Source organism: Elephas maximus, chromosome 7 (genome assembly GCF_024166365.1).
Source record: "Elephas maximus indicus isolate mEleMax1 chromosome 7, mEleMax1 primary haplotype, whole genome shotgun sequence".
Classification (NCBI taxonomy): domain Eukaryota; kingdom Metazoa; phylum Chordata; class Mammalia; order Proboscidea; family Elephantidae; genus Elephas; species Elephas maximus.
The window spans coordinates 54,638,996-54,651,138 of NC_064825.1; the positions used below are offsets into that span (position 1 = coordinate 54,638,996).

The window sequence follows — 12,143 nt, forward strand, 5'->3', positions numbered from 1 at the left end:
AGACTAAGGCACAAGGAAGCCCTACCTGAAGTGCTCACAACCCTGAGAACAAGACATGACCTTGGGAGGCATGAATTAGTGCCACTAAACGGGGATACGGCATGGGCTGCAGGAAACCCTAGGGAAAGGATCCCTGGGATAGGGGCATCCCCTTGAGTCAACTACTAAAGAAGAGGCCTGAGCCTATCATGAGCCCCGAAGGACTCTTCTAAAGTACAGCAGTTTCTGCTTCCAAATCCTTTTGAGAGAAGAGCTGAGATATATGAGGATAAAGCCAGCTGCTTCCTTCCCAGCTCCCTCCTTCCCAGCTCCCTCCTTCTCAAACTTCTCTCACTGTAGGTGGAAAGCTGTGCTGGAGTTGCAAGAAGCTAGTGGAAAGGACCAAGAATTGTACTTCAGACTGCGGACTTTGACCAGAGCTGGAACTGCAGAAAACCAGGAAATAGGTGACAGGTGTGGTGAGGGAGAAATGACCAGGGCACTCTCAATAACCTCCCACACCCTGTCCCGTGCCTAGATATCAGCCCCACCCTCCTGTCCCCAATGCAATTTCCTTCTTGCCTGTATTATGGCTTTTCAATGGAAGGAGAAGTCTTGACAGTCCCATCCAAATGTTTTATCTACCAATTCAGCCCCTCCTCCTATCACAGAGGATGCTTGCTTCATTTTTATGCCAAACAATATGAGCCATCTCCAAGAAGTCTTAGCTGGATCCTATCACTTCTCACCTCCTATCATTGCTCCTCCCAGCCCCCACAAGAATCCCCATCCCGTTTAGGAAGTTGCTACAGTATTCAGGAAAGAGATAATGAGGCCTGTACCAGGAAGATGTCAAGGTAAGGTAGGAGATATATTTCTTAGCGATCCTTCTGCCACATGCCACACCCTTGAAGCACATTAGGTGAGTGACCATCTTCCCTTATCTGGGTATTAATTTCCCAAATCTATCATTTTTTTTTTTTTTATCATTTTCATATCCTCTTAGGATAAACGTGTAGGCTACCAAAGAGCTGCAAGTGTTGACTGAGTACTTTCTGTGAATGGGGCCTGCTTTTAAACACTTTTGGCAGAGGCAAAAAAACAGAAGACAAATCCTGTCGTCAAGTGTGAGCGTCTTGGCTCTGGAAATGGGATATGGGTACAGGACAATGACTCCTAAACATCGGACTAAACATTTACTGCAGAGAAGTTTCTTGGGTTCTATTGATAAGAGGAAGAAGAATGGCTCTATTCACTCTCTTACTCTGAGATTCTGATTCCGGGAGCAGAAGATCTTGCGTGAACTTCAAAGGAAATAAAGCTTATAGACTGATGGACACTTTGTGCTTGTGTGGGAAGAATTAGAACAGATAATTTTTTCTTTGGGTGAGGTTGGGTTGGCAGGTCACAAGATAGTCAGTGATGTTCAGAAGAAGGATGCAGGAAGTTGGTGGACATGGAGATTCAGAGATAAAGTGAAACATGTTTCGATTTATGGAAAATGCATATTCAGGATGTTAAAGGTGAAACAGATATGTGGGATCATTTCACAGTCATTAATAGAGCTCCTGTCATCTACCAGGTGCTGTTCTAAGTAATGGAGATATAACAGTTAAAAAAAAAAAAAAAAAAAGGCCCTACTGTCATAGAGTTTGTTTGCTATACATCCACTTCACATTCTTGGATAAAATTCACAAGTATTAGTAAGACTTGGCAAAAATACTTTCCAATGAGAAGAAGATTTTATTCTGATGCAAGTAACCAAGGCTTGTGGGGAGTTTCTTAGAACTTCCATCCTGGATACATTTTGAATTAGGAGCTAACCAACCAGTCTAAGTCCATAACAGATGGGTGGAAGGGAGGGTCTTTTGCAAAAAAGTCTTAAGGTTTATTTTTCAGTAGTCTGGTAGTTGGTGAAATGTTCAACACCTACTGTATATGCTAGAGGCTGGGAATATCGAAGTGAATAAAGCACAATCCCTTTACTTCAAGTCCCTTCATTTCAAAATATTGTGGGCATTTGTGGGAAGGAATAGATATTGGAGAACAAAAGGGTGACTCTATACTCTTGTTAGGTGGTTTTTGTAGCAGTAACAGATGAGAGAAGATGGTGTCAGTTTGATGACTAAGGTGTGACTGATCCAAGCCATGCTCTCTCCAATAGCCTCATATACATGAAAAAGTTGCATAACTGAAAAGGAATATAGAGGAAGAATTGATGCATTTTGACTGCGGTGTTGGCAAAGAATATTAAGTATAGTGTGGACTGCTAAATGAATGAACAAGTCAGTCTTAGAAGAAATACAACCAGAACGTTTCTTGGGAGCAAGAATGGTGAGATTTTGACTGACTTACTTTGGATACATCGTCAGGAAAAACCAACAGCTAGAAAATGACATCATCTTTTGTAAAGTAGGGGCCAACAAAAATGAGGGGCATCCTCAGTGAGGTAGATTGACACAATAGCTTCAACAACGGGCTCAAACATACCAACAATCATGAAGATGGTACAGGACTGGGCCATGTTTCATTCTGTTACACAAAAGGTTATTGTGAGTTGGAGCCAATTCAATGGCAACTAATAACAGCAACAACAAAAAAGAGAATAGAGTCTGGAAAAAACTGGTAAACTCAATGTTGAAGGATTAGACAGAAGAAAAGAAAAAAATGAACAAGAGAAGAGGGAAAGATTAAAATATTGTTAAGAAAAAGGGTATTTGGTGTGGAAGCCAGAGGTCAGTATTGCTGAAGAGGTGAGAGGGTTCTCCTGTGATGAAAATTAAGGAGTTGAGAGATGTGTGGAGGAAGAGTCATATGAACAGAAAAATCAACATGAATATTAATGAAGAATCAAAAAAAGAAGCTCCTCATTTTCTCAGTAAGCTGGCAGCAGGGTTGTATTTAGTGAGATTTGTGGGTGTGGAAAGGACCTGGAAGGTATATTCTAGAGCACTGCTCTCCAAAAGAACTTTCTGCTATGATGGAATTATAATGGATCTACATTGTCTAATATGGTAGCCACCAGTCACTTACAGTAATTGAGCACTTAAGAAGTGTATTCTGTGAGTGAGAAACCAAGTTTTTCATTTTATTTAATTTTAATAAATACACATTTAAACTTAAATAGCCACATGTGGCTCATGGGAACTGTATCAGACAACATAGTTCTAGAGAAAGTGTAGAGGTTGTACGATTAATCGAGAACGGCAGGCACTCAAATCTGAGATTTCAGAACAGAAATGATTGGGACTTTGGTTTGATTGGCATGTAGGATGGTGCCAGTGTATGTTTGACAGAAATATAGTAAACATATTTTTACTTCTTTTATCAAGGTAATCCTGACATCACTAAGAACACAGAAAATACTACCTCTTCTCCATTTCTTTATGAGTGCTGTCTTGTAGTATGAATCCTATTGAGTATTCTATTTATTCAATGAGAATACAAGTTCCTTGAGTGCAGGAAACATGGACTATGTTTCTCCATGTCTATGAGGACTCCTAACTTATTTTAAATAGGGTTTAGGAATGCAAAAAAAGAGCTAATCCACCCAGGTGGGATATCAGAGCTTGAATTCTGTAATTTTATGTGCCTAGAAGGTGTACATAGAAGGTGAAGGAACCCTGTGAAAATCAACAAGGAGAATTTCCAGAAGCCATGTCAGTCTCCAATATCACAGCAACCCATCCGGCTGCCTTCTTGTTGGTAGGGATTCCAGGTTTGGAGCACCTGCACATCTGGATCTCCATTCCCTTCTGCTTTGCCTATACACTGGCTCTGCTGCGCAACTGCACCCTGCTCTTCATCATCCGCTCTGATGCAGCCCTCCATGAGCCCATGTACCTCTTCCTGGCCATGTTGGCAGCCATTGACCTGGTCCTCTCCTCTACAACACTGCCCAAAATGTTTACCATATTCTGGTTCAGGGATAGGGAGATCAACTTCTATGCCTGCCTGGTTCAGATGTTCTTTCTTCACTCTTTCTCCATCATGGAGTCAGCAGTGCTGCTGGCCATGGCCTTTGATCGCTATGTGGCCATCTGCAAGCCCCTGCACTATACCACAGTGCTGACCAGGGACCTGATCACCAGGATTGGCATGGCTGCTGTAGCCAGAGCTGTGACACTAATGACTCCACTTCCCTTTCTGCTCAGACGCTTCCACTATTGCCGAGGCCCAGTGATTGCCCACTGCTACTGTGAACACATGGCTGTGGTAAGGCTGGCCTGTGGAGACACACGCTTCAACAATACCTATGGCATTGCTTTGGCCATGTTTATTGTGGTGTTGGATCTGCTGTTTGTTATCCTATCTTACATCTTTATCCTTCAGGCAGTTTTACATCTTGCTTCTAAGGAAGCTCGCTACAAGGCTTTTGGGACATGTGTCTCTCACATAGGTGCCATCCTGTCCACCTATACACCTGTGGTCATCTCCTCAATCATGCACCGTGTGGCCCGCACCGTTGCTCCCCATGTCCACATACTGCTTGCTATCTTCTATTTGCTTTTCCCACCCATGGTCAACCCCATCATCTATGGTGTTAAGACCAAGCAGATTCGGGATCACGTGCTCAGTCTATTCCGGAGAAAAGATGTGTAGATGGATAGCTGTTTTCTCACACACATGTCCAGTACTATGTGGATGCTGGTTTGATGTAGATGAGAAAATCTAAAGTAGGAAAATTGCAGAGTTTCCATGTTGGCAATTCTCAAATACGATAAGGAAAGAGGTCCCATTTCTCACAGAGCCACCAGTTAGGTCAGGCCTGGTTTGTCCCTATCCTCTGGTCTGATAGCAAAGGTTTGACCTCCCGATACTCATCGACTTCTTGAGTGATTAAGGAAGGCATAAAGAATCATCCAAAGTGATATACTCTGAGCAGGCATTGTCATCTAGGTGAAAAGACAGTGGAAATACTGGCTAAGACTGGCCCAACTGCATAGATTTTGGTGAGCTCTTCATCTAGGCTGTGAGTGAGAAATTCAACCCCAAATTCAGTAATCCAAAGGCCAACACTGAAATTACCTGTATATATTTTCTGAAAAGTGGCCTTCAGTGTCTGCCTGAACATAGCCACTGTTTGTTAACCTACCACTTCACAAGACTATTGGCTCTACAGTTAGAGTTTCACTTACAAGGAGACTTATTCCTTCTGTTAAGTCAGTTCCTTTTTTAATTTCCTTTCCTGGCTTTACCCATGCTCATGGCCAGTTTATTTATGGAATACTTAGCAAAGGAGCCCTCTGACATCCCTTTATATTAATGTATAAGATCACTTAACTAACTGTTTACATGCATATGTATTGTGTCTCCAAAACTTTTCATAGTATCTAGAAAGAATAAATTTTTGAATGAGGAGGTAACTCTCATCTTTGAGTTATAGGCTGGGAAACACACTTCTCTCTTGAAATTGAGACTTATGGAGATAAATAAGAAAATAGATAGTTACAATATGTAGTTGTAGTAGACTATATTATTGTTGGGGCCCTGGTGGCACAATGGTTAAGAGGTCTGCTGCTAACTGAAAGATTGGCAGTTTGAATCCACCAGCCACTCCTTGGAAGCCCTATGTGGCATTGGAATTGACTCAACGGCAATGGGTTTGGTTTTTGGTATATTATTTTTACAGATGTTCTTTTGCTCCCCCCACCCCATTATGGGAGGAGTATTTCCTATCCCCACTGATGTTAAACCAGGTCATGTCACTTGCTTTGGCCAACAGAATTTTAGTGGCCTTGAAATGTGTCATTGTGAACAGAAAATTTAAAATGTGATTGCATAGCTTGGCTCAGTTTCTCTTGGTCTTCTGCCCAAGAATTAGAATGTCCCACATCAGGGTTTGTCTTTCACTATGGACCCAGGATGGAGAAAAGACATGGAGCAGATGTGAATCTGATTCACAGCCTGGAGTATAGAACAGATGGCCCAAAGTGTTCATACAGCACAGGTAAGGCTTTGTTGTTGTTGTTGTAAATCACTGAGATTTTGGGGTTGTTTGCTTAACAGCATAACTCAGGGAAAGCCGATTGCTGGAGTTGTGAGCTCTATATTGCACTTCAACTTAATATAGTTCAAGGCTGCGTATTTGAAGAAAAATGAAGAAAATGCATTATTCCTTCTTCTAATCTATTCTACAAATGATACTGGATTTCCCTCATGTTTCTGCTTCTCTTTGTCTCCTTCTTATGCAAACGCTCATACCTGAGCATTCTTTTAGTTAGTTCTTTTTCACAGGTGCTTTCGTATAACTCCTTTTTAAAGGCTTACTTACCCTACCATGTTCTTCTACTATTCATTTTATGACCATATTGTGCCCCTAGTAACAATTCTGAAGAAACTCATCCAATTATAAGGAAGAGAGGAACCTGGTAGGCTCTGTAAAAGCATCTCCAGACCTCGGTTGTTGTGTCACAGCTTGCAGCACAGGCCCTGTGAAAGGTGACGGGTTCAGTGAATGCCTGGACGGTTCCCGGGGACGTCAGTCCTCCTGCCAACCAGTTCAGGGTGCTGGACGGCAAGGAAGAAAGTGGTACGGACAAAGGGCCTCTGACTTTGTGCCCTGAGATCTACCCACCCCTGCTTTTTTGCCTTTCCCTCTATGATTCCAGCTGACACCAAGAAGCTAAACTGGAGGAGATGCTGCTGTATTTTTAACCCATATAGAGACACAAAACTCTTGTCTGTTTTGCCTCAGCAGAGTTGGGATATTTTGTGCGACAGATTAGATTACTGTTTAAAAATTTCACTCTCTTCCCTCCCTACCTGGAGGTGGCTGCAGTATACTTTCTCACATATTGACTATGGGCTTGGCTAGGCGCCCCAGTTTGGCCAATGGGGTATTAGCAGATTTGGTGCAATCAGGGACTTGAAACTTGCTTGTGCAGTTGGGCTTTGCCTTTTCCGAGTCTACAATCACCATGAGAACAATGTGCCCTGCTTATCCCACTTGTCCAAGGAGGGTGAGAGTCATGTGGTGCAGAGCTGCCTGGACGACTCGCAGCTTGAAGCAGAGCCTCACAGCCAAGCCCAGCTTCAACCAGCCAATACTCAGCCAATCTGCAGATGCTGAAGTGAACCCAGCTGAGATCAGCAGTCATTTCAGGCAATCTCCAGATGTATGAGAAATAAAGGCTTATTGTTGTGTGCCACTGAGGTTTTGTGGTTATTTGTTCCACAGTGATAACTGACTATTACATTTAGAAGTTAATTATTAATCTATCATTATTATTTAGTAAATTTAAAACAGTATAATTCATTAGACAAATGTTTCCAGGCTGCAAAATTTTCTTTTCCCTTATGTTTGGTGCCAGAATAACCTTGCCTATTAGGGGATACTCATACACTCCCATAGAGAGTGATTTTGTCCCCCATACAAGGCTAATAGTATATAAACTCCTTTAACTTATAATAAAAATACACATTGTTAGCTTTACTTAAAAATAATGAGTTATGTCCCATCTTTTATCAACATTGTGTACTTAAATGAAATATAGCACCCATGAAAACAAACACAGATAATACATGCATGTTATTTTTGAACTGGAAGTTCAACACTTACATAAACAATACAAGACTATGTGTGTGCAGTAATTCAAGCTTAATTGTAAAATGTCCAGCCACTTGTGCACTCTAGTTTTGCATGGCCCGGAGTCTGAGTAATCTTCAGTGAACACATTGCTTAGCCAGTGCCTGAACATGGATCCCTGATTGACAGAGATACTCATTTTAGCTAGGACCCCCTCAGCTTGATGAACATTTCATGGGTGCTTTGCTCAGGATAACTGCATGCACTAGCTTAGAAAAGAAGTTTTGACTCCATTGTTCTAGGGTGTAACAGGATCTGCAATTTATAGAAGATTCTCAGGTAATTCTAAAGTGCAGACATTTTTGGGAACTAATGCCCACCCAGAGGCCATATTACAAAGGTGCGGTATTGCTAAGATTTGGTGAAATTTACTTTTATCACACTGTATGAGAAAATGAAATAAATATATTGTGAGATGTTTGGCAGACATATCCCTGGCTATTATACCCATTTTTTTTTCTATTTTACTTATGATGTTTATAATAAGCATAATATTTTAAAGCCAAATATATGAGCTTTCAATTTTATAAACTATTTTCCTGCCATATTCTGTATCATAGTTGAATTACTTCTAATGATTAAAAAAAAATTGCAATCAACAGAATTCTCAGATGTAAAATCAGCATGCATGACTTGATTATTACTGAATTATGACTGATTCTGTAATAAGGCTCATTTTGTTTCTATCCTAGATTATTATATCATCTTAGTTTTGGCATCTGGATAGTTGAAGATTTATTTTTTTGTGTTTTTTTTCAAAAATTTCTAAGTTTCTTCAGTTTGAATTTCTTTTGCAGTAATGTCATTTATAACCTTGTTAGTATTGAAGATCTTAGTAGTTATGGGCTTTACAGATTGTCACAGTTAATGAAGACAGATTTAAGCTTTGCAGGTAAAGTTTCTTATATAGTATTCCCATCTTTCCATTTCAACTTTTTCTGACGCCCTTCTAATTTGTTTCGTGGCTGTCATTTCCATGTAGAAGTATTTTATTTTAATTAGTGTCTTAGTTATCAAGGGCTGCTTTAACAGAAATACCACAAACAGATGGCTTCAACAAACAGGAGTTTATTCTCTCACAGTCTAGAAGGCTGGAAGTCCAAATTCAGCTCCAGGGGAAGGCTTCCTCTCTCTCTATTGGCTCTGGAGAACGGTCCTTGTCATCAATCTTCCCCTGGTCAAAGAGTTTCTCAGCCCAGGAACCCTAGGTCCAAATGCTGTGTTGTGTCCTTGGCTCTCGTTTCTTGGTGGTATGAGGTCCCCTTGTCTCTCTGCTCACTTCTCTCTTTTATATCTGAAAAGAGATTGGCTTAAGACGCTATCTAATCAATGTAATTGCCACTAATCCATCTCATTACATCATAGTGGTAGAATTTACAACACACAGGGAAATCACATCAGATGACAAAATGGTAGACAATCATACAACACTGGGAATCATGGCCTAAAGAAGTTGACACATATTTTTGGGGGCACAATTCAATCCATGACAACTAGTTGACAAATTTATCCATCCAGCAGGATAATTCAAATATTTGATCAGGTTATATATCATATTACTGATATCGAACTCTTTACCCAGTAGCAATAATTACAGGACTCTTTTTGTTTACCAAAATTGTCAGTGCTGAAGTTTGCCCATTAAAACCAAATAAAGGTAAAAATGATATACTGAGAGACAAATTTACAATGGTTCATATAATCTTAAAATTTCTAAAGCAGTGATAAATGTTTTAACTCCTACAGAAGGTCATGAACATGTAAACAAATGAGTGGGGTTATCATCAAAATTGAGTAATTGGCCCTGAAATGGACTGGCTATCCCAATACCTCAAGGAAAGCAGCCCTCTACATGAAGTTCTAACATGTCCTCTCCCTCTGGATCTTACACCACCAATCATGACTCCCTGTTATTTAGGCTGGGCTTTCAACCTCTTCTCATTTTTTCATCTAGATCACTCCCCAGGATAGATTGAGATTTTGTTTGGGGTACTACCTGTATAAAATTGGAAGTAAGATTTAAGTGTATGCAATCACATGAGTAGATAGTAGAGAACAAAACAAAGACCACAATCAGATTCCAGCATTTCTACCTCCATGGAATAGGACAAAAATGAAGAATGACATGAAAGAAGGACCCTAATCTGCCTCCTTCTTAAAAGCTTAATGTGTTAAAGCGAAAAAAAAAAAAAAAATAGACTTAAAAGCAGGGTTGGCCACCAGCCTGAGGAAATGTGGAATTTGATAAAAGGTTGAAGAAGCCAGTGAAAGTTACAGGTAGGCTGTCTGTCCATAAACAGTAGAAGCAGAAGTCTGAATTAAAACTATTAAAGGGGACGAAGTCATGCATATATTGCCTCTTAAGATTCCAAAGCTCCCAATTTTCCAAAAAGGGTAGTCAACAAAATGTACTTGTTGTTGTTAGGTGCAGTCGAGTCAGTTCCGACTCACAGCGATCCTATGTACAACAGAACGAAACACTGCCTGGTCCTGTGCCATCCTCACAATCATTGCTATGTTTGAGCCGATTGTTGCAGCCACTATGTCAATCCATCTCATTGAGGGTTTTCCTCTTTTTCAATGACCCTCTACTTTACCAAGCATTATGTCCTTCTCCAGGGACTGGTCCCTTCTGATAACATATCCAAAGTATGAGAGTTGAAGTCTTGCCATCCTTGCTTCCAGGAAGAGCTCTGGCTGTACTGCTTCCAAGACAGATTTTTTGTTCTTTTGAAGTCCGTGGTATATTCCATATTCTTCACCAGCACCATAATTCAAAGACATCAATTCTTCTTCAGTCTTCCCTATTCGTTGTCCAGCTTTCGTATGCAATTGTCGAGGCAGTTGAAAATATCATGGCTTAGTCCTCAACACTTTAAGATGTCTTTTGCAGCAGATTTGCTCAATGTAATGCATCATTTGATTTCTTGACTGCTTCTTCAATGGGTGTTGATTGTGGATCCAAGTAAAATGAAATCTTTGAGAACTTCAATATTTTCTCCACATAGAATGATGTTGCTTATTGGTCCAGTTGTGAGGATTTTTTTTCTTTATGTTGACCAGTGTAATCCATACTGAAGGCTGTAGTCTTTGATCTTCATCAGTAAGTGCTTTAAGTCCTCTTCACTTTCAGCATGCAAGTTTGTGTTATTTGCATATTGCAGGTTGTTAATGAGTCTTCCATCAATCCTGATGCCATGTTTTTGTCATATAGTCCAGCTTCTCAGATTATTTGCTCAGCATATGGGTTGAATAAGTATGGTGATGGATACAACCCTGATGCACACCTTTCCTGATTTTGAACCACGCAGTATTCCCTTGTTCTCTTCAAACAACTGCCTCTTGGTCTATGTATAGGTTCCGCAGGAGCACACCTAAGTGTTCCGAAGTTTCTATTCTTAGAATTGTTATCCATCATTTGTTATGATTCACACAGTTAAATGCCTTTGCATAGTCGATAAAACACAGGTAAACATCTTTCTGGTATTTTCTGCTTTTAGCCAAGACCCATCTGACATCAGCAATAATATATTTAAAAGCAATACACCACCTGGAGAGCAAGATAAAAAAAAAAAAAAAGCTAAGATCTAAAGTTTGGAGAAGATGAAGTATTTTGAAGAAGGTTGGAGATAGATAGAAAGAAGGTCTCCTGTTAAACAGGAACATCAAAAATTAGAAAGATAGAAGAATTGAGAGTGAAGTACTGCCTGAGACCAGGATAACTGGTTTCTTTGGGCATGAAAGGTACATGAGAGCTGGATTCTGCCTTGTGCACTCTGTAGCTTATGCCCCAACCTACCCTATGCCCTCAAAAATTAAACACTCTTCCCCCATCAGGTCTCTGCTGAGCCTTGGGGTATTCTCCGTAGCAATTACTATTTTCAATTTGTTCTCTGCCATTATTCTGGTTATGCCAGTTTTCTCTGGCAGCCCTTATCTCTTTCCATTGACCTGTGCCACTGTGTTCCCTTTTACCTCTAAGTATTGCCCTGGTGGTGCAGTGATTAAGAGCTAAGGGCTGCTAACCAAAAAGTTGGCATTTCAAGTCCACCAGTCACTACTTGGAAACCGTATGGGGTAGTTCTATTCTGTCCTATAGGGCTGCTATATGTATATATTCTTCCCCCGCACTGTAACTTTTGGTTATTCTTCCCAACTCTGTCTTTCAGTCCTGTCTGGGTTCCCACAGCCTTAGCCTATGTCACCTTACCCTAATACTTGGTCATGTGATCTAAACTTGGGTCTCTTTTAATGTTAACCATAAACTGCTTAACCCAGCATGTGTTTTCTCAACATTTGTCATGGTCTTTCCCTAAACCAGCTTGGATATCTTCCTCCTTGACTATTCCCCAAACCAGTTTGTGGTACCTCAAGTCAGAATTACCACCTCCACATGTTCTGTCTCCTTAGCCTAACTCAGACTTTAATAAAGCAAGCCCTGTGTAGAACCCCACCTGAATCCAATGTGTTACACTTCAGGCAAGAGAGGTGAGTTCTTATCCCTGAGAGGCAAGAGCTAGAATGTCTGTTGCAGGATCTGGGTATCTCTATGGGAAGACAGGTGGAAGTGACCAGA

General features: G+C 40.6%; 1 protein-coding gene across 1 annotated transcript; it reads left to right on the forward strand.

Annotated features, from left to right (window-relative positions):
• The first annotated feature begins 3,636 nt into the window (after nucleotides 1–3,636).
• Nucleotides 3,637–4,581, forward strand: LOC126079134 (olfactory receptor 52K1). Its single transcript, XM_049890061.1, has one exon. The coding sequence runs from the start codon at nucleotides 3,637–3,639 to the stop codon at nucleotides 4,579–4,581; it is 945 nt and encodes a 314-aa protein (XP_049746018.1).
• The last annotated feature ends 7,562 nt before the right edge of the window (nucleotides 4,582–12,143 follow it).